The sequence below is a fragment of the Ictidomys tridecemlineatus genome, chromosome 12, assembly GCF_052094955.1.
Source record: "Ictidomys tridecemlineatus isolate mIctTri1 chromosome 12, mIctTri1.hap1, whole genome shotgun sequence".
NCBI lineage: Eukaryota > Metazoa > Chordata > Mammalia > Rodentia > Sciuridae > Ictidomys > Ictidomys tridecemlineatus.
The window spans coordinates 46,439,033-46,462,927 of NC_135488.1; the positions used below are offsets into that span (position 1 = coordinate 46,439,033).

At 37.8% G+C, this 23,895-nt stretch overlaps 1 protein-coding gene across 8 annotated transcripts in view; it reads right to left on the reverse strand.

The window, feature by feature from the left end:
* LOC101974817 (E3 SUMO-protein ligase RanBP2) overlaps positions 1-17,879 on the reverse strand; it is a 72,807-nt gene extending 54,928 nt beyond the window's left edge. For 4 of the 8 annotated variants that reach the window (XM_078028838.1, XM_078028839.1, XM_078028836.1 and 1 more), the window contains exons 1-4: positions 17,692-17,873; positions 3,098-3,165; positions 1,143-1,254; positions 570-722 (exon numbers count right to left, since the gene is read on the reverse strand). In XM_078028838.1, the coding sequence (XP_077884964.1) occupies positions 570-722; positions 1,143-1,254; positions 3,098-3,165; positions 17,692-17,763 (405 nt within the window). In that variant the 5' untranslated portion in view covers positions 17,764-17,873. Of the gene's footprint in view, positions 1-569; positions 723-1,142; positions 1,255-3,097; positions 3,166-17,691 lie in introns of all 8 variants that reach the window. The other 4 variants (XM_078028840.1, XM_078028837.1, XM_078028842.1 and 1 more) reach the window with 3 other exon arrangements.
* Between the last annotated feature and the right edge of the window lie 6,016 nt (positions 17,880-23,895).

A 23,895-nucleotide genomic window follows, 5' to 3' on the forward strand; every position in this document is an offset into this window, starting at 1 on the left:
TACATACATATTTACATATTTTTAACATAACCGTATTAATCACTGTGAAATCAAATTCAAAATAAAGTCTTAAAAATTCTATCATAAATGTGTTACGTGGGGCATAGTGGTGCACACCTATAATCCCAGTAGCTCAGGGGGCTGAGACAGGAAGATTGCTAGTTCAAAGCCAGCCTTAGCAACTTAGCAAGGTACTAAGCAACGTAGGGAGACCCTTTCTCTAAATAAATAAAATACAAAATTGGGTTGAGGATGTGGCTCATGGTTGAGTGGCCCTGAGTTCAACTCCCGATACCAAAAAAACAAAACAAAACAAAACTTGAAAAATCTCTAAAATATTAATATTCCAGAAAGGTAAATGTGATTATCACTTGTAATGCATAACAGTGCCTAATAAGAGAGTAGATGCTAAGGTTTTAAAAAATGATTTTTTGTAAATAAAATTATTTTACATACATCCTCCTCATTTCAAGGTTTGCTATTAAAAAGTAATTTAAACTCCAAATATTAGACATGTTTTTTGCCTTAGTTTTCTCCTTTTACATATTTTGATTGGCTTAATTTTATACCTTTAACTTATAAATTGCAGGACTTCCTGGGAAAAGTTTAGCTGCTCTTTCAACCCAGTATTTTGCTCTTCCATCAGTAACATCATTTTTACAAAGCAATTCTGCAATCTTCAACACAAGATCTTTTTGTGTTGGATTTAATTCCACTGAACGCTGATATCAGAAAAGAAACAATACATTAGTAAATAATAAATTATATGTATGTCATAAAAACATTAAAAAAGTTATCATTACATTCATTTAAATTTTTATTCCTAGATGACAACATGTTATTTCAAAGTCAATAAAATTAAAAGTGGCCTGGATATTTATGGAAATTAATCAAACAAAAAGTATGCTTTTATCAAGCAAATTTTAAAAACACATCACCAAAACATCATTTCTGACCATGCCAAAATTAAAATTTATAGATGTTAAATTAGTGTACTTTTAGCCAAAATAATTTTAAAGCTATTCCAAGATGGTAGGTACTATTGTATCAATTCTTATTTTCATGACATCATAAAATATCTATGAATTATTCATATTACAAATTGCTCTAGGCATCATGAAGTTTGGCTATACTATAATTACCTTATAACATTCAACAGCTTTGTCTGTGTTTTCTTCAGCTTCATAGAGAAGACCCAAAAATCTGTGAGCTTTGGGATCCCTCTCTTGCACATTAATATATGTAGATATGTATCTGTTTTACGATAGTAACACAAAAATATAAAAGTAAATAATCTCTAGATTTTTAAACTTAACATTTGTACTTAAGTGACAACTGAAGAATAAGTACATTCTAAACAAAAACAATAATTAAACTATTTTATTGTTAGTCAATTACTGACTCCGATTATTTACTCAAAGTGCAACATGCAGATAACTCAGAAGTATTCACATAAATAAATACTGAAAACAAACATATAGAGTTGACAAAATATTCATGTTACCATTGAATACCACATATGCCAAATGTTTTTTCTAGTGACTCCTACACATAAAAAATGAACAAATTGGGGGCTAGGGTTGTAGCTCTGTGGTAGAGTGCTTGCTTCCCACACATGAGGCCTTGGGTTCAATCCTTAGCACTCATTAAAAAATAAATGAATAAAAATAAAGACATTGTGTCCATCCACAACTAAAAATGAACAAATTGGGGCTGGGGTTGTGGCTCAATGGTACAGTGTGTGCCTTGCACATGTAAGGCACTGGGTTCAATCCGAAGCACCACATAAAAATAAATAAAGGTATTGTGTTCATCTACAACTAAAAAAATTTTTATAAAAATGAAAAAAATAAAATGAACAAATTGCTTTTTCTTCTTATCACATTTTGGTAACACACTGAAGAGTTCTACATATTAATAAGTCAATATAATGATAATTTTTAAAGTTCATGATAATATTTAACAACTACTACCAAACAACTAAGAAAATATATGTATCCTATAAACTAATAAAAAAACTAAGAGAATGTATGTACCTATAAACATGAAAATAATTTCTACTATACTCAGCTAAAACTGAACAGAAGAAAATTATCGGGCTGGGGATGTGGCTCAAGCGGTAGCGCGCTCGCCTGGCATGCATGCGGCCCGGGTTCGATCCTCAGCACCACATACCAACAAAGATGTTGTGTCCGCCGAGAACTAAAAAATAAATATTGGGGATTCTCTCTCTCTCTCTCTCTCTCTCTCTCTCTCTCTCTCTCTCTCTCTCTCTCTCCTCTCTCACTCTCTCTTATAAAAAAAAAAGATGCTATCCTTCCTCCATTGCATGCTTTAAAAATGTATAAAAAAAAGAAAAAAATAAAAATAAAAATAAAAAAAACAGAAAATTATCAACTATATTACCAAAGAGAAATAATTTCCATTTCTTAAATCAAGTTTAAAAGTAAGTATCTTCCAGGTTTCAGTAACAGTGTTACCATGAAAATTAAACCAACATGAAAACTAAGAGGATAAAGTCTCATATTAATAAGGAATAAGGGTTAATAGTCCCAATGCTGATACTACCATCTTCCTTTCTTATCAGCATTCTCTTCCCATCAATGCTTAACTAGCCTGCCTCCCAACTTCCTGGTTCCAGTTGCTCCACATTAGGAAATCAGAATCACAAAGTTTCTTTCACTATGGGTGGAAGAGAGTCTCAGAACACCACCTGAGTCAATTAAAGATTTTACACAAGCTCCTTTCCTGCTCTGTAATCAGAGTTTAATTTTGTATTCATTGCTGTTTTCCAACCAATTAAATACCAGCTATTTAACCAGGAAAAAAATAAAGACATTGACATGGTCCTCTTTTATTCTAACTCAAGACAAATTTTTAGAAAAGTATTTTAAGCCCAATGAATTCTTATCCTAGATATAAACACACAGCAGCCTGTAGGAGGTATTCTAGGCTCAAATGAGTGATGAATCTTCTTGTGGGAAACACCTAGATAAAAATATTGTGTTTACTAGTAGTTCTTCCTATTTCAAACCACATGAAGCATTAAGGCACTGATATTTGAAAATTAAAGTATGTTCTACAGTTTGGTACTTACTTTTTAGCAAGATCATATTCTTTAGCTTCGTAGTACAGCTTCGCAAAATAGAATCCTTTCATTGACTTCTAAAAAAAATTGAGTTGTTTTACTTTTCATATTTTTAATTTATTTTTTATTAGTTCTAATTACATGACATGACAACAGAAAGCTTTTCAATTCATTGTACACAAATGGAGCACAACTTTTCAAATCTCTGGTTGTACACAATGTAGAGTCACGCCACATGTGGAGTCATACATGTACCTAGGGTAATGATGTTCACCTCATTCCACCATCTTTCCTTCCTCTCTGCTCCCTCCCCATCCCTCCCTCCCCTTGACCTAATCAAAGTACCTCCATTCTCCCCACAGCACCCCCCACATTATGGATCAACATCCACTTATCAGAGAGAACATTCAGCCTTTTGGTTTTTGGGGATTGGCTTCCTCGCTTAGCATGATACTCTTCAACTCCATCCATTTACCTGGAAATGCCATAATTTTATTTTATTTTAATGCTGAGTAATATTCCATTATGTATATAACCACAGTTTCTTTATCCATTCATCTATTGAAGGGCATCTAGGTTGGTTCCAGTTTAGCTATTGTGAATTGTGCTTACTTTTCATATTTTTAAATATTGCACAATTTTTTCATAAGGCCAAATTTGCTCTCACAAGGTTAACATTATTTTTCTTCACATAAAAAGTTTTAAAAATTTCTTGATTTAAGAAATGGAAATTAATTTCCATTACTTAGCAAACAAGCGCTTGCCTAACATGCCTGAAGTCCTAGCTTCAAACCCCAGTACCACACCAGAAAAAGAAAAAGGGAAAAAAAAAAGGATCATATCAGCCTTAGAAACCTTAGGAAAATGAGTACCTAGGCAACCTTCAGAAACTAACCTTGCTAGGGAAGGAGACATATACCAGAAACCACTTTTTCTACCATGTGTAATGCTCTAGGGAGAATAAGCAAATATTTCAGGTCCACTAAAGCACTAGAAAGTCTCTGGTCCATAGACTATTCTCTTAAGTATTTTATACTCAAGGAATCAAAAAGGCAGAAATAAAAACTGAATTTCTAGGGGAATAAACCAGGTCCACACCCTGGCTCTTTATTACCATAAACTCCAAAGTCTGGAATGCAGGTACACACATAATTATTTATGTTCTAGCCATATGTGATAAAGAGTACTCAACTGTCACACATCTTACTGTTTCAGACTATAAAGGCCAAGGGGAAAAAATGAAAGAAAAAAAAAAAGTCTACAGAATAACATGATTGTAAGTGTATGTTTTCAGTAGACATATATGAAACTACTAATTACTTCTGAATTACAAAATTACATTTAAGAACTTTTTTGTAGTTTTCTACAAGAAACTCCTATTACTCAAAATAGGTGTTGACACAGTGTGATTTCTGCCCAGTGCTCCCAATGTCAAATAAAAAAATGATGAAGACAATTAAATGGTAGGATAACTGATTCTTTTTCATCTAATTAGAGAAGCAAAATATTTCCTTTGTAAATTCCTACCCAATCTTTAAAGTCAATAAATACCTTTTCTAGAGGGTGTCATTAAAATTAATCAGTAATGAGGTTAAAATTCCAAAATGAATAAACTCACTGAACTGAGATACTACATGTTAAGTACAAACCCGAAACTTGCTAGCTTTGGCATCTACTTGAATTCTTACCATTTGACCTGGTCTTTTCTAGGAAAAACTGCATTTTTTTTTAGGAAAACAAAAATAGAAATATAGTCTAAGTTTCTTAAAATTTAGAACTTGTTCACAGGGCCTACAATTCACTAGACACTGATACAAGCACCAAGGAATTAGCAGAAAACAATAAGCCTCTGTCTTCATGATGCTTATATTTTAGGTGACAAATAAATATATGGAAGAGAGAAGTGCTACATTATTTTATCAATTTACAATATTTTACATTTTAAGAATCCAAAATCAGGGCTAGGGATATAGATCAGTTGGTAGATTGCTTGTCTCACACCCACAAGGCTCTGATTCAATCCCCAGCAAAACACACACACACACACACACACACACACACACACACACACACACGAAAAAGAATCCAAAATCAGTATTCATTTCACAAATCACAGATGTTCTAACATTATGCCCATTTAGTTGGCAATGATTGTTCTTAGTTGATAATAATGATGAAGCATAAACAATGGCATCTAAAATACTAAAAGAGACCTTAAGATTTTCAGGAACTGTCTCATTGAACTGACATTAGATCAGAAACTTGAATAAAGCACAGAAATAGTTGTGCCAGGCTAAGTAAGCAGCAGTTGAACAATTTAATTAACCCCCATTATTTATTATATGATCTGTTTCTATCTTTCCTTCTTAAAAAATATGCAGTATAACACTCTTAAGTTACACCATGTTTGGGAAATATTTTTCTCTTGACTTCCAAGAAACCATGCTATCCTTCTGTTAGTGGTTGTTCCTCTCCAACTCCTTCAGTCTTACTCTCCCTACACTGACTGCCCCAAGGAGTTGGTCCTAAGTAAGTCCTCTTCCTCTTAGGAAATCTTATCTATGACATATGGTGGATCTGATCTATGACTACCGCCTCAATGTACTTTGGATTCTAAACTCGTATGCAAAATACAAAGACCATATCTATGGCTGTACCTCTACACACACACACACCAACCCACCCACTTTTCTACATTTCCACTGCTACTACCAAACTACTACTTTTTAAGGCTAATCTTCCTGTTCCCCTCCACATGTTCTTCCTCCCATCAAATTCAGTCTCCAGAGGTGGTATCATTTTAAAACACAAGACTGACTACACTATTCCTTACTTTCCATTACATTTTGAAAATACCCAAAATTTCTTTCTTTTCCTCCCCTTCCCCACCCCCAGCACAAAAGGCACACACACAACATGATACCTGCCTACCTCTTCAACTACATTTCTTTATCCATTGCATATTATAGTTCAGCCAGTGACTAAAACCAAGATGTCATCTCTCCAACTAGTATAGCACCAGGAGTCTTTATTTAAAACAAACACCAACAGTAGGTACTGACATATTGTGAATTCTGTCCAATACTCTCAATGTCCTGGTGAAGAATTCAACTTAAGTAAGCAAATAGCAAAGTATTATCCTCTAAAGGTAACTAAATGTCTCATCAAATGTCCTAATGAAACAAGAGCTCAGGGAATGGGCTTCAGAGAAAATGGCTGGGGGAAAAAGAAAAAAAAAATCATTTTGGGTGTGATTGTAATTTGGCATAAGGAAGAATTATGACAGGTTTAGAGTGAGTACAAAGCCCCAAGGTCACCTGCACCAAATACCTTACCTTTCTCCCTGCACAGGAGGAGATAAGGTTGGGTCCAGTGTGCCTGCCCAAAGGGCAACACAGGTGTCTAAGTAAAGCTCAGGAAAGAGAGAAAACTCTGGGGTAGCAGAAGGTTTAAGAGTCACTTTATCTTGATTTTTCAGCATAAATACAGACAATGAAAAGTGGAGCCTCATTTTGACCTTTTTGGATTAAAGTAAGAGGTGTCGAAACAGTTACAACCGAGTAAGAGGTGTCGAAACAGTTACAACCGATTCTGGGCAGCCAAATATTTTCACTTTTTGGTCCTTCCTAATTTACCTATCTTGGACTGTCTGCTCACTACAGCTGAGTCTAACTTCATGAAACAGGTTAGTTTTATCAGCTGCTGATGGGTGGATTCTTTCCATCTAATCCTTCACAGTTCAAGAGGAACTACAGGTAAGACATCTTGTGTATGAACTACTGAATCAAAATTAACATCAGTGGGTTCTGGCTGAATGCTTCTAAGAATTCCACCTCCACGGAACAACACAGCACATGGTGGAGCATTCAGTTGAATTTTGATAGTTGCCTTCCTATTCCCCTCTCTCACTAGCATAGGTCCCCTTCATTGTTATTTACCACATTTTCCTGAACTATTTCCTTCATAGAGTTGAATCAAGTCAATCATTTTATAATCTTTATGAGTGTGTTTGTCTGTCTCTGAAAACTGTAGGGTCCACTAGGATATGAACCCTGTGGCTTGGTCACCACAATAGCACCTAAAACATTATCTGTACTCAATATTTATTGGAATATACATAAAATTTATATAATCATGATTATTTCCTTCTGATAAATTCCTGGAAATTAGATAATTTAAAGAATAAAAATTTGAAGTTTTTCCTATATTGTCAATTCTCCATAAAATTTAGATCAATTTACTCTCCCTTCTTAATATTGGATACCTAAGGAAGAACATATATTCTTCAGAACTCTTTTTTTTTTAACATTTCTTTAATCTTTGCTAATTTTAGTGGGCAAAAGAAGTGCAACTGAGGCAACATGGCATTTCACTGATTACTAAGACATTTTTTATATGAAGAACAGATACTTACAGTATAAATTCTCTATTAATGTACTTTATTCATTCTTGATTTTTTTTTGTGGGGGGAGTACTAGGGATTGAACTCAGAGGCCCTCAACTACTGAGCCACATCCCCAGCCCTATTTTTTTATTTAGAGACAAGGTCTCACTGTGATGCTTAGAGTCGCGCTTTTGCCAGGCCTGGCTTTGAACTAGAGATCCTCCTGCCTCAGCCTCCTGAGCCCCCGGGATTACAGGCATGCACCACCGAGCCTACCTCATTCTCAATTTTAAGAAGGCATGGAGAAGATTATGTCACTGATTTTTTTGGGGGGAGGGCAGGGGTGCTTAATCACTGAGCCCCCATCCCCAGACCTTTTTTTAAAAATATCTTTTATTTATTGACAGGGTCTCATTGAATTGCTCATGGCCTAACAAAGTTGCTGAAGCTGTCTTTGAACTCGTGATCCTCCTGCCTCAGCCTCCCAAGCTGCTGGAATTACAAGCATGCGTCACCATGCCCACTAATTTTTAAGAGTTCCTAAACATACTAAAGCTTATGGCTTTTTTGCATTTTTCCCAGTTGTCATTTGTGTATGTTTAATATGTTTGTGAAATAGGATGTTGAAGAATATTTGCTGTTTAATCTCACCACTTATATAGTAAGAAAGATCTTTCTCAATTGAGATCCATGAGACATTTATCCCTATTGCCCTTTAGTTTCTCTAAAATCACTTTTAAATCTGGCATTTTTGTTACATACAGACCACAACATTCATTTAAAAAAATCATTAGCAGTCAATTATTCAAGTAACATTAAATAATCCACCTTTATCCAATCTTTTATCCATACCACCCAATCGCTATGTTATGGAATCTTAACTTATTAAAATCCCTTTCTTCTACCCAACTTCCAATCCTCACTAAAGATGATAGCCACTTGCTACTATAGCAAGAAAGATTATGGGGGTTGTTTTTTTTTGTTTCGGTTTAGTATTTTATTTATGTATGTATTTTAAGTATGTATATACATATGTATTTTAGTACCATATTAAACCCTGGGGCACTTAACCTACATCCCCACCTTAGCAGATTGTTTTTCTAACCATAAACTTACTCAAGAGCCAGGCTCTGTGGCACGCCAAGAATCCCAGCAGCCTGGGAGGCTGAGGCAGCAAGATCTCGAGTTCAAAGCCAGCCTCAGGACAACTGAGGCACTAAGCAACTCAGTGAGAAACTGTCTCTAAATAAAACACAAAACAGGAGGGCTGGGGCTGTACCTCAGTGGTAGAACGTTTTCCTTGCAGGTGTGAGGCCCTGGGTTAGATTCTCAGCACCACATAAAAATGAATAAACAAATAAAGATATTGTGTTTATCTACAACTAAAAAATATTTTTTAAAAAATACAAAACAGGGCTGGGGATGTGGCTCAGTGGTTGAATGCCCCTGAGTTCAATATCCCTTACACCACCACCCCCCCAAAAAAACCTAACTCAAGGATTTTTAAATACAAAGGCATAAAATAGACAAAAAGGCAGTTTAATATATTTAACACTTCCATAATCAAAAACCCTCAGAAAACTATGGATAAAGGATAATGTCCTCAACATGATTAAAGCCATATGGAAACCCCATAGCTAACATTAAACTCAAAGGTGAAAGACTAAAAGCTCTTCCCATAAGATTGGGATTACAGAAAGGATGCCACTTTCAGTACTACCATTCTGACATCGTACTGCACTTCTAGCCATGGTAATTTGATAAGATAAATAAATAAATAAATAAACAAACAAACAAACAGACAAATAAATGTCATGCAAATTAAAAGGGAAGAAGCAAACTATCTCTACTTGCAGAAGACTTAATCTAATAGAGAGAAAATTTCAGAATGTCCATTAAAAAGTTAGTTGAGCTAAAAAACGAATGTATTTGAGCTGGCACAAGGTATGGATCAATGGTAAGAGTATTTGCCTAGAATGCGCAAGGCAAGACCAACAAAGTCAACTATGGTTTTTATATACCAGCAATGAACAATCAGAAAAAGTGATTACAAAGAGGGTGGGACATCCAGCTTCTAAGCAGGAACCTTCACAGAGCTAATGACAAAAGAACAAAATAAAAATGAGTGTTCTTAAGGTCAAGCACAGGGCTAGGGTTGTAGCTCGGTGGTAGAGTGCTAGCCTAGAACACGTAAGGCACTAGGTTCTATCCTCAGCACCACATAATACATAAATAAATAAAATAAAGGTATTGTGTCCACCTATGAAGGCCATCAGCAACTCAGAAAGACTCTATCTACAATTAAATATTAAAAGGGGCTGGGAATGTAGCTCAGTAGTTAAGCACCCCTGGGTTCAATCCCCAGTACCCCCACCCTCCCCCCCAAAAAAACACAGAAGGTCAAGTGTAAAGACTGGGGCCAAATTTCCACTGTCTGTGTGGAAGGAAGACAGGGCAAGTCATTGGATTCTCTTACACAAATGCCAACAAGAACAAAGGCATCACTTGGGGAGAGAAAGAGCTGATGAGAGTATTTGGAGAATCTCAAGAAGTACACCCCTGTAACAAAAATGATCTTTATTGGCATTAAGAAGGTGGCAGAGGGGCTGGGATTGTGGCTCAGTGGTAGAGTACTTGCCTAGCATGTGTGAAGCACTGAGTTCAGTTCTCAGCAAAAGAAAGAAAAAAAGGAAGGAAGATAGTAAGGTAGGTAGGCTGGTTGGTCCATCTTCAGGCAAAAAATAAAAATAAAAAAGGAAAAAAAAGGAAAAGGTGGCAGAAAGGCAAACTTGGAAGCTTATCTCAAAAAAGCTCCTAACGAATAATAGTCACTGCCTTACTGATTACAGAATAGTCTTTCTTTTGGCTTTTTAAAATTTTTTATCATAGTTTAACTGATCTTGTACACTAGAATTCAGCTTATGAACTGCTAACAAAATACTTTTGCTGGATAGACCTAAATTTATGTCTTGTGGTTAAATGAATATGAACTTGTCACAATTTTGGTAGTAGTTCCACTTCAGTAAATGCTATCACTGTTTCCCTAACAATATGACTGGATTTCATTAAAAATGTTCAATTTTTCACAAATATGGGGAATGCCACATCAAAACCCACTGGAGTTCAGATTTATATAACTGGTTACATAACTATGTTTAAATATAGGGGAAATCCCTTCTGTCCCAGAACCAAGCAAGATTCACCTGTTTTCACTGGCCTAAAGGTAGCAATGTTTATATTCTTGGTTTTAACATTCCAATTAACTAAAATTCCCTGTTTTTAAAATGCTATCTTTTACTTGTTGAAAGGCATTTTAGTGTGGATGTGTAACATTTTAAAAAATGACACTTTTCATATTTTATAGATGATCTGTAAGGGTCAAGATTTGTTTAAAATATTTTTTTAATTGTTGATGGACCTTTATTTATTTATTTATATGTGGTGCTGAGAATTGAACCCCATGCCTCACATATGCTAGGCAAGCACTCTCCACTGGGCTACAATGCCCCAGGCCAGGGTCAGATGTTTTAAATCAACACGACAAAATAAAATATCAAGTAAAACTTTACTTTTGTGACACCCTGGATTTGATCATCAGCACTGTCAAAAAGAAAAACACATACACAATTATTTTTGAATCTAAATAAAGTCAGATATTAAAATTCAGGATTTTTGTTAAACAGCTATTCAAAAAGTTGACAACTACTATTATGTATGATTGGTGATACTCTTGCCAACTCATCAGAATGACTACAAGCACTATCGTCAGCACAAATTTGTAAAGTAAGTTAATTAAAAACAAAATCAAACAAAAAAAATTAAAAAGCAATTCCATTTATAATAGCATCTAGAAGAATAAAGTATCAGAATAAATTCAACGAAGCAGGTAAAAACTTTGCACCCTGAAAAAAAGCATTACCTAAAAAAATTAGAGACTTAAATAGCCAGGCATGGTGGCACATACCTGTAACCCCAGTAGTTTCAGTTCAGAAGGCTGAGAATCCCAAATACTAAACCAGCCTCAGTGGTAGAGTGCTTGCCTAGCATACACAATTCACAATTCCCCTGGTTTGATACCCTGTACTGCAAAAGAGACTTTAAATAAATGCAAAGACTTCTGTGTTCATGGATAGGAAGACCTAATATTTTCAAGATGTCAATATTATCCAAAGCAATCTACAGATTCAGTGCACTATCAAAATTCCAATTAAACTTTTTTTTTTTTTGCAGAAATGAAAAAGCCAGTCTTCAAATTTATGTGGGATTGTAAGGGGCCCCAAATAGTCAAACATTCTTGAAAAGAATAAAGCTGAGGAAACTCACCAATTTCAAAACTTAGCAACTAAAACAATGTAGTACTAGCATAGGAACAGATAGAACAGACTATAGAAATGTAATAAATCCATCATCTATAACCACTTGATTTTTGACAAGGGTCCAAGGCATTCGACAGAGTAAAGAACAGCTTCTTCAAAGTTGGTGACGATACAACTGGATTTCCACATGGGAAAGAATGAAGTTAAACCCTTACCTCACAGAATATACAAAAAGTAACTTAAAATGGATCAAGGATTTATAGAATATAAGGCTGAAAACCATTAAAACTCAGAAGAAAATACAGCAGTAAATTTTTATGAACTGGTATTTGGTAATCAGATATGACAGCAAAAGCACAAGAAACAAAAGAAAAATAGATAAAATGAACTTCATCAAAATCAAAAACTTTTCTTCAATTGATAACAAGAAAGTGAAAAGACAATCTACAGAATAGAAGAAAATATTTGGAAGTCATATATCGGGTAAGAATTTAATAATCTAAATATATAAAGAATTTCTACAACTCAAAAAAAGACAAGTTGATTTTTAAAAATCCAAAACAAAGGTGAAAAGATGCTCAGTACTGTTAGGCATTATGAAAATGCAAGCCAAAACCAGGAGATACCACTTCACATCTATCAGGATAGTTATTAAAAAAAAAAAAAAAAAGCAAGTGTTTGACAAGGATATGGAAAAAACACAATGCCCAAGGGAATTCAAAGAATGCACTAGAATACTTGTACACCAGGGTTCACTGCATTATTCACAAAAGCCAAAACAGAAACCCAGGTGTCTACAAACAAACAAACATAAATGCAGTGTATACATGCACTATAATAAATATATGCAATGGATTGTTAAGCCATAAAAAGGTATAAAGTTCTGACATGTTATAATACAGATAAAACCTGAAAATATGTTGAGAAATGAGCCAGAGACAAAAAACAAATATGGTATGATCTTTTACATGAAATACCTATAATAGGCAAAAATCCATAAAACTCCAAAGTAGAAGACAGATAATTAGGGGGGTTAGGGAGCAGGAAGGTGGAACTGTGACATCACTCCTTAATGATTTCACATTTCTGTTTAGAATGATAAAAAATTTTGGAAATAATAGCTATAATTTAACAACATTGTGAATGTTAAGTAATGCCACCAAACTGAACAATTAAAATTGGTTAAAATGGCAAATTTTAGCATATAGTTGTCCCCTCCATTCCCACATTCAGATTCAACCAATCTGAATGGGGGAAAAATATTCCCCCAAAAGGCATCTGTACTAAACACGTACAGACTTTTTTTGTCTGTCATTATTCCTGAAATAACACAGCATAAATACTACTTATACTGCATTTACACTATATTAGGTATTATTGGTTTAATATCCCTTATCTGAAATGCTTAGGACTAGAAGTCCTACAAATTGGGTGTGTATAATTATTCACTTGTGGCAAAATGCCAGCATTCCAGAGTTTGGATTTTTAAATTAGGGATGCTCAACCTGCACAAGTAATCTAAGAGATTCCTTAGCTGGGCATAGGGATGCAGGCTTATAATCCCAGCAGCTGGGAAGGCTGAGACAGGAGCATGGTGAGTTCAAAGTCAGCCTCAGCAAAAACAAGGCGCTAAGCAACTCACCATTTTGGGGGGAGGCTTAGGGTTAAGCACAAAAGGGCTTGGAATGTAGCTTAGGGTTAAGCACACCTGGTACGCCTCCCCCAAAAAATGATCTTTAGAAGAATATTATCTCCATTCTGCACAACTTACTTCCCCTCTCTTACAGCACCCCCTCCAAATGGTTGCAACAAATAATTTTGTACTCAGTTTCAAAGGTTCACCTCTCTGTTAATATAATAAAAACATCAGAGAGGTAAGAGAGAAAAAAATGATAAAAGAAATAATGTAACAAATGTTCCAGAACTGGAGAAAATAAGGACAATCTGTAAATTCTCAAGAACTAGAATTCCACCAAACTAGAGCTATTACAAAATGGAACAATGCTCTCAACTAAGAAAAAAATTATTCTGAACCAAGATTTTGATAACCAAATTATTAAATCAAATTGGGTTTTTCAGATATACAATGTAAAAAAAAATGTGACTATGTTGTACCAAAACAAATAAAGTATTTTCAATTGGACCTGGAATACAAGAAACAGAAGGTCTAACACAAAAAAAGAAGTGAAGGGAATTCCCAAGGTGATAGCAATGGAAAGTCCCAGGAGCACAGCTCTGTAGGAAGCAGAAAGGCAAATCAGACGAGGAGGAGCAATTAAGACTAGAGGTCTCTTTAAACTAGAAAAAAAAAAAAAAAGTCGGGTGGCACAGGCCTGCAATCCCAGCAACTTGGGAGGCTAAAGCAGGTGGATTCAAATTCCAGGCCAGCCTCAGCAATTTGACAGGCCCTAAGCAACTCAGTGAGACCCTGTCTCAAAATCAAAAATAAAAAGTAGCTCAGTGGGGCTGGGGATGTGGCTCAAGCGGTAGCACGCTCGCCTGGCATGCGTGTGGCCCAGGTTTGATCCTCAGCACCACATACCAACAAAGATGTTGTGTCCGCTAAAAACTAAAAAATAAATATTAAAAAAATTCTCTCTCTCTCTCCTCTCTCACTCTCTCTTAAAAAAAAAAAAGTAACTCAGTGGTGGGGCTAGGATTGTGGCTCAATTGAGTACTGGGAATTGAGTTGTGGCTCAGAGGTAGTGCGCTCACATAACAAGAGTGAGGAACTGGGTTCAATCCTCAGCACCACATAAATATAAAATAAAGATATTGTGTCCACCTATAACTAAAAAAATAAATATAAAAAAAGTAGCTCAGTGGTAAAGTGCCTCTGGGTTCAATTCCCAGTACTCAAATAAAAAAAAGGTTAGTACAGTGGCTATAATCCCAGCTACCCAGAAGGCTAAAACAAGAGGGATAGATTATGCCCAAGAGTTCAAGGCCAGCCAGCCCAGGCAACATGGAGAAAAATCCCTCAAAGAAAAAGATTTTTTAAAAAAACAGGAGGGGCTGGGGTTGTGGCTCAGCTCATCTCTCACAAGTGAGGCCCTGGGTTCAATCCTCAGCACCACATAAAAACAAATAAATAAAATAAATGAATGGTTTTTTTAATCTTTTTAAAATGAAATTGTGGGATAGGTGACCTGTTTGATCACACTTAAAAGAGTTTAAATTGCTGAGTTGGAATAAAGAATCTATACAATACATCATACACAAATGAAAAAAAATTAACTCCAGGAAAAATAAAACTATATAACAAAAATAACTCAAATACAAAAATATTCAACTTATCATCACATAAATGCTAAATATTCATTTAGCCAAAAGCTGCAATAACAATACAGGCAAAATGAGGGGTGATCAAATGCCTGTACTGGAGATGTACAACAGAATGCCAGTAAATAAGGGAGAGAGGATCAAGACATAAAAGTATACATGTATGTTACTCAAAAGTATGACCGAGTGAGGTGGTGCATGCCTGTAATCCTAGTGGTGAGACTCAGACAGGAGGATCACAAGTTCAAAACCAGCCTGAGCAAAAGCAACTCAGTGAGACCCTATCTCTAAATAAAATACAAAATAGGGCTGGGGATGTGACTCAGTGGTCAAGTGCCCCTGAGTTCAATCCCAGGTACCCCGCTGCCTGCCCCCCAAAGTACAGATGTAAATGGTAGAAAAATAACTAAGAACTATCCAGTAGCTTCTGAATCAGTAGAATGGGAAGCCAACTACACTGAATCTAACAAAACTAAACAGAAGCAATTTGGAAACAGAAAAACTATAGAAAGAATGACATTTTCAACAAGCACAAAGCAAAAGAGAAGAAAATGACAAAATGAGCCCAGCATGGTGGCATACCTTGGAATCCAGCAAAGCTGGAGGTCCACAAAACTGAGGAAAGCCTCTGCAACTTAGCAAGACCTAGAATCATAATAAAATGTAAAAAGGGTTGGGGACACAGCTCAGTAGTAAAGTGTCACTAGGTTCAATGGGAGGGAAGGAAGAAGGAAAGAAAAGAGGAGGAGAGGGAAGAAAGGAAGGAAAGTAAATTAGCAGGATGAACAAATTAAAGTACAAAGACTGGGAAGATATGAGATTACAGACACATCAACACACTCCAGAATTTGGACATCCTAGAAAGCATGGCCAGTTCAAAGATGGCCAGACTCTGCCAAATTGGAAGAAAAGAAGACATTAATCCTTTCTATTCTTTACAGCCATTGCCCTGGCCACAATCACCCTTCCAAGCTATCTGAAGCACACTAATTTGTCATTTCACTCAGAACTAACTTTAGAGAAGAGCTTCACATGTTTCAAAGTTACTCACTTAGCTAATCCATATTCCATTGAAACCCTCAGATTCTAAGATAAACGATTTCATCTTGTTTAAGGAAACACACATGACCAAAATAATACTCTTTTAAGTGTAAAAAAGGGGTGGCCATAATAATCAATTCTAAATATTTTGCCCCCACCCCACTTTATTTGATGGAAAAGCTACGTAGTTCAAAAACCATTCTAACTTCTGTTTAGTCCAGTGATTCTTAATCTATTAAGAATTCCAAGGAAGCTCTAAAATTGCTTCAATTTCAGGAGTTACAGAAACCCTCCCAATAAAGTTTAGTTTAATATAAACAAAGTTTAATCCTGCTGAGCCCCCTACCTGGTATCTTAACCTCTGCAAGTCTCAAAACCCAATGGCTTGTTGGTTGTGAAAAACAAGCTCAGCGTAATTATGGTGAAACCCCCCCCCACACACACACACACACAATTATGTTACTGTTATAATCATGATCATCCATAAGTTTCTTTAAAAAAAATATTATTTATAGATATACTCTCATAGGTTCTTGCCCAAAACAGACCTTGAGTTAATGTCCCTTTAGCCGTACTAAAAATAACTGAAGCTAACGTTTATTTAGTACTATACTCAAGCACTGCCCTAAATGTTTAACACAGATCATCCTAATTCAATCAATGTCACCAGTCAATTTTATTGATGAAAAGTTCAACATGTCTCAAATTCCAATATAAATGGTAAAGGTGTGACAACTGAACCCCAAAGTGACTCAAGATCCTGTGCACATCCACCTTTGATGGCTTTTTCTTTATTCTCCACATCCAATTACTAGTTTAGTTAAACCCAAAATACATCTAACACGTTACTGACCTTAAAAAAAAAGGAAAAATGCCATAAGAGCAAGTGTATGAAAAAGCTTAAAAAACCATTGAGCAGTGATCTGTAAGAAATTCAAAGTTCCAGAGATTTCCCTTTAAAATTAAGGGCGGGGAGGGGGAGGTAAAGCAGTTCCCAGAGAGGTACGGGGGAGAGGAAAAAGTCGTTTACAAAGGCACAGCAATACAAGCCTCGAAACCGGGGGCCTTCCCGGGTCGTTCGCGCGGCGGGACTGCTCCGGTCCGCCAGACGCGCACGATGTCACCCGCTCTGGCGCTGAAAGCCCACCGTGGAGCTGCGTCAGTTCTGACCGGGTCTCTCCCTCCGCCGCAGGGTCTTGTGCAGACGGAAAGGACCCGGCTGGATGCGGCACTGGGAGCGCCAACTGGGGGCCGGCGGACGCCCCAACACGGGGACGAGGCCGCGAGGGCCCAGCACGCCGAAGGCCAGGGGAGAGCTGGCCCCGGCGGGCCCGCGAGGGAGGACGGTGGACAGGAGGGCCCGGAGGAAGAGCAAACACCGGCGCCCGGAGCCCCCGCCCTCGACGGTACTCTCACGCCTCCACCCTGCGCTCGAGCGCGCCACGCCGCCCCCAGGAGCGCGCCAGCCGGCCGGCGCCCCACGTTCGAAAAGCGCCAGGCAGCGGCGGCCGCCGGGAGCCATGACGCCGGCGCCGCGGCCGGGACCAGAAAAGGCCGCCGGTCTTTCCGGACCCACTCACCTCTCGCGGCGACGGGGCGGAACCCTGCACGGAGGCGATATACCGCTCCACGTCGGCCTTGCTGCGCCTCATCGCGCCGCCGAGCGGGCTCCCGGAGCGCGGGAAGGCCGACCCGAGGCCCCGCGGCAGGCTGTCTCCAGGAGCTCAGCGCCTGAAAACCCGTGACGCAGCGTCGTGGCCGGCGGGGGGGCAGGCCGGCGTGCGTGCGTCTGGCGCCACTAGTGTGCGCCGCGCCGTCGACGGCGGCGTCCCCGGTGCGCACGGCCGGCCCGCCCGCCCGCCCGCCTGCGACTCGGCGCGCCATTCCTCCAACGCTGAGGGCGGGGGGTGACGGGTGGCTAGGTAGAGGGCGCCCGGTGAGGCGGGAAGAGAGGCTCGGCGCCCGAGGTACCTGTCTCCCTTCTGAGTTCTGTAAAATTCTGCTGATCGGTTCTGGATGCCGGGCGATACCGCATCCATAAAAACAGGCCGTAGGGGTCGGGCGTGAAAGTGGGAACGACCTTTGTGGAAGCGGTTGGTCCAATAGGGTGCGTCCGACGTGCGCGTGTGGAGCGCGCCTTTCAGTTCCTACCTCTAAACGGGACTCCGAAGTGAGTGGTCAGAAGGTGGGCACGCGTGCTGTGGGTTCCCACCGTGACCTTGTGAGAGGCGGGTAGGGTGCGGGGCTGCCCTCCTCCTCCTACATTCTAACGCACAACAATGCTGTCGGTATGAGCTTTGAGACTTTTGAGCCACTGGTATTTTCCGGATCTTCAGGAAGGCTTACTTTAGGAATTTGCACTTTACAGTCTCAGCTTCAGACAAGATCTGTGGAATGCTTCCAGTGGTGAGGACGTTTCAGACAGGGGCTGTGCCTGAGCGTTTGGCTCGCACAGGTGTGTGATGGGGTTTGACCCTCAGCACCGCATATCAATGAATAAAGGTATGTGTGCATCTACAACTAAAAACAAACAAAAAAAACCCACCACAATTTAAAAGAAAAAAGTATGATTCTGTGGGAAAACATCAAACATGTTGATATTTTAAATAGAAATTTAGGATGTTCTGGTTAGGAACAATTTTTGCCTATTTGGTCTTTCCATGTTATCCAAATCTTCTACAGTGAATAAGCATGGCCTTTCTAAATAATGAAAAACGGCATTTTGTCTCATGTAAAAGGAAAAGATGATTCCAAGATTAACAGTGTAACTGAAATCACAATAAAAACATTAACAGAAATAACATTTAAAAAGACTAGTTTGGTATGGAGTTGATTTACTTCACTTGAGGTGGCATGCATATATCTAAGTGGACATGACTTAGGAGGTAGAAGAAATGGCAGGACAAATAGCTGTGGTGGACATGGAAGTCACAAGCCTCAAGTGATAGTGAAACCATGCCTTAGAAAAGGTGTTAATAACAATAGCCAGTGCTAAAAAATAAGCACTTGGTTGTATTCCATGCTCTTTTCTTAGCACTTCACATTTAACTCATTCCCAATTACTGTGAAAGTGTACTTTTATTTCTTAGTATCCTCAGTTATAGATAAGGAAACCAAAAGAATGAGCAGTAAAGCAACTTTGACCATATTCCTAATTTAAAATGGTACCATCAATCTTTGAATATACTGAAAAGGAGTGGGCCAAGAGAACCTCAAGGAACTCTTTTTGGACTTGCGGTTTAGCTCAGTGGTAGAGTGATTGTATAGCATGCACAAGGCCCCAGGTTCAAAACCCAGCTCCAAAAAAAGACTTTTTTTTTTAAACAAAACCATTCATATTTCTGCATTAATTGGGAGATTTTCACATTTATTAAACACAAGTTTTGTTTGTCAAGTGACATGACATCTCCACTAAGGCACTGAAAGTTTCATTTTCATTATCATTTAGTTGTTGCAGGAATCAGACAAGAAGCGGCACTTGGAGAGAACCAGAGATCACACTACAAATTCTGAGCCCCCATCTTTAGTTCTCACAAGTCTATTTAGAGGCTATCCACTGCCATAAAATTTCTAGTATGCACAATATATGGTCATGCACAGGGTTTCTAGCAGGAAGCATGTTTACAGAAGCAGAGGGCAGTAAGAACTGGCTTCTCTCACAAGGCCTTAGATAAATCTGTATCCTCAACAAGGACATTTACACTTCAAGGGAAGTAGTTAGATTCCTAAGGGTAGTTATTCACAATCCAAGAGGTAGAGGTCTATTGTGTTAATTAGGTTTTCTGAAGAAGAGCTGACCAGAAAGGGGAGGGAAACTCTCCCTTTCCTAGGCACTAATTCTCAAAACAGTGTTCTTATAGTTTATTTTACATCCAGACCTGGTTTTGCCATCCATCACACAGTAACATAAAAACAGGGATCCTAGACTTAAAATTTTTCAACTTTACAATAGTGCAAAAGTGATACACATTCAGTAGAAACCTAACTTCAATTTTTGAATTTTGATCTATCTTTCAGCTAGCAATATGAGATATTATCCGATCTCACGATGCCCACCTGTGGGCTAATTAAATGTTGTTAGCATGTTTAAGGTTGGCTAGGTTAAGCTATAATGGTCATGATTTAAGGGTAATAAAATGCACTTTTAATTTAGGATATTTTCATCTGTTGGGATGTCACCCCATTGTAAGTCAAAGAGCGTCTGTACTTTATTTTGCAAATACATTTTTCCAGCTTCCTGTAGGTTTAATTGACAAAATCGTATGTATTTATGATATACAATGGATGTTTTGGATGTTTGGGTTTTAAGAAAATTTTTGTTGTTTGTTTGTTTTTGATACTGGGGATTGAACCCAGGGGTACTTAACCAATGAACCACATCCCTAGCCCCTTTTTGTATTTTATTAGAGACAGAGTCTTGCTGAGTTGCTTATGGCTTCACTAAGTTACTAAGGCTGGCTTTGAACTCAAAATCCTTCTGCCTCAGCCTCCTGGGCTGCTGGGATTACAGGTGTGTGCCAAGGCGCCCAGCACAATGTGATGTTTTGATATATATGAGATGCATATCACAATCAAGATAATAAACACATTCATCACCTCACATAGTTATCCTTTGTTGTCTGCGTGTATGTGGTAAAAACATTTAAAATCTACTGTCTTAGTAGTTTTCAAAAAAACAATACATTAAATATTGTCATAATACATAACTCCAGAATATATTCATTCTGTCTTAACTAGTTAACTTTATACCCTTAAAGCAACATCTGTTCCCACCACCACCACCAGCCCACCAGCCCTTGGCAACTACCACTCTGCTTCTAAGAATTCAGCATGTGAGATCATGCAGTGTTTGTCATTCTATGCCTGACATATTTTGCTTAGTATAATGTCCTCCAAATTCGTCCATGTTTTTCCAAATTACAAGATTTTTTTCTCTTTCATGTATGCATGTGTGTATGGTCTGTATACATGGGAGTGCACATATATCCTCAACATATGGATTTCATTTCCTTGGATGTATACTAAGAATTGGGATTTCTGTATCACATGGTTGGTTACCCAGAATTGGGATTTCTGTATCACGTGGTATTTCTTTTTCACATTTTTTTAAAGAACCTCACACCATACTGTCTTCTGTAATGTGCCGATTTACATTCTCACTCTTGCACTCTTTTCTCCATATCCTTACCATCAGTACTTATTACTTTTTTTGTCCTTTTCTTTTGGTACCAAGTATTGAACGCAGATGCACTTAACCATTGAACCATATCCCCAGCTCGCTCTATCTATCTATCTATCTATCTATCTATTTTAAGACAGGGTCTTGTGAAGTTGTTTAGGGCCTCATTAAATTGCAGTTTTTTGGATCCTCCTGCCTCAGCCTCCCCACCATGCCTGGCTTATATTTTGTCTTTTTGGGGAAATTTATTTTAACAGGTATGAAGTGATTCCTCACAGCTTTAATTTGCTTTTCCCTGGTGATTTCTGATGTCAACCATTCATATACCTGTTGGTCATTTGTAAGATCTTTTGATTAATGTCTATTAAGGTTTTTTGCCCATTTATTTTTATTTTATTCATTTATTTATTTATTGTGGTGCTAGAGATTGAACCCAGGACTTTTTTTTTTTTTTGTCCTGGGGATTGAACTTAGGGGCACTCAACCACTGAGCCACATCCCCAGCCCCATTTTGTATTTTATTAGAGACAGGGTCTCACTGACTTACTTAGTGCCTTGCTTTTTGCTGAGGCTAACTTTGAACTTGATATCCTCCTGTCTCAGCTTCCCAAGCTGCTGGGATTACAGGTGTGCACCACTGCATGTGGCTGAACCCAGAATCTTTTACATGCTAAACAAGTACATGCTGTACCCTCTGTGGTATGTTTTGCTGTGCTATGTTTTTGTTCTAGACTTTGTCAATTAATTAGTCGGGTTTTTTTTTCTTCAGTTGAATTCCTTATGTATTTTTTTAAAAAAATTTTAGATATTGATGAACCTTTATCTTATTAATTTGTTTATATTCAGTTCTGAGAATCCAATCTAGTGCCTCACACATGCTAGGCAAGCACTCTACCACTGAGCCACAACTCCAGCCATCCTTATGTATTTTTGATACTAATACCTTCACATGTATTGTTTCTCATATTTTCTCTCAATATGTTTTGTCTCTTCACTGTTCATGATTCACTTTGCTGTGTAGAAGCTTTTTAGTCTAATGGAATCCCTCTTGCCTATTTTTGCTTTTTTGTCCTTGTGCTTGTGAAAATCATCAACCACACCAATGTCGAGCAGTTTTTGCCCAGTGGTTTTCATCTAGTCATGTTCCAGATATGCATAAGTGTTCCATCCACTTCAGGTTGATTTTGTGTATGGTGTGAGATAAAGGTTCAGTTTAGTTCTTCATATGGATATACAATTTTCCAAAAACTCTTCTTTGAAGAGACATCTTTCCCCCACTTTCACCCATTGTGTGGTCTTGGCACTATTGTTGAAGATCAAGTGGCCATATAACTGCACAGATTTATTTCTGTTCTCTCAATTCTGTTCCTTTGGTTAGTATGTCATTTTCGTGCCAGTGCCATTCTATTTTGATTACTGTATCGTTGTCACATGTTTTAAAATCAGGTACTATGATGCTTACAACTTTGTTTTGTTGTTGTGTGCTGTGCTATGTGTTTTTTTTTGTTGTTGTTGTTGTTGTAACTAGTTATACATGACAGTAGAATGCATTTTGACATATTGTGCACATGTACACAAATGGAGCCAACATCTCATTCCTCTAGCTATACATGGTGCAGAGTCACTCAGTAGTGTAATCATACATGTATATAGGGTAATAATGTCTGTCTCATTCTACTGTCCTTCCCATTTCCACAGTCCCGCCCCACCCCTCAATCCCCTCTACACAAACCAAAGTTCCTTCATTCTTCCTTACCCCACCCCACACCACTATAGATCAGCATCTACTTATCACAGAAAACATTTGGCTTTTGTTTTTTGGAGGATTGGCTTATTTCACTTAGCATGATATTCTCTAGTTCCATCCATTTACCTGCAAATGTCATAATTTCATTCTTCTTTAAGGCTGAGTAATATTCCATTGTGTATGTGTACCACATTGTCTTTATCCATTCATCTGTTGAAGGGCATCTAGTTTTGTTCCATAATTTAGCTATTGTGAATTGAGCTGCTATAAAAATTGATGTGGCTGTGGTATGCTGATTTTAAGTCCTTTGGGTATAGACCAAGGAATGAGACAGCCAGGTCAAATGGTGGTTCCATTCCAAGTTTTCTGAGGCTTCTCCATACTGCTTTCCATAGTGGTTGCACCAGTTTTGCAGTCCCACCAGCAATGGATAATGTACTTTTTACCTCACATCCTCACCAACACTTATTATTGCTCATATTTGTGATAATTGCCATTCTGACTGGAGTGAATGAAATCTTACAGGAGTTTTGATTTGCATTTCTCTAATTGCTGGAGATGATGAACATTTTTTCATATTTATTGATTGATTTATTTCTTCTTCTGTGAAGTGTCTGTTTAGTTCCTTAGCCCATTTATTGATTGGGTTATTTGTTTTTTTGGTGTTGAGTTTTTTGAGTTCTTTATCTATCCTGGAGATCAGTGCTCTATCTGAGGTATGTGTGGTACAGATTGTTTCCCACTCTGTAGGCTCTCTCATCACAACATTCATTGTTTCTTTTGCTGAGAAGAAGCCATTGAGTTTGAATCCATCCAATTCATTGATTCTTGATTTTACTTCTTGCTCTTTTTAGGAGT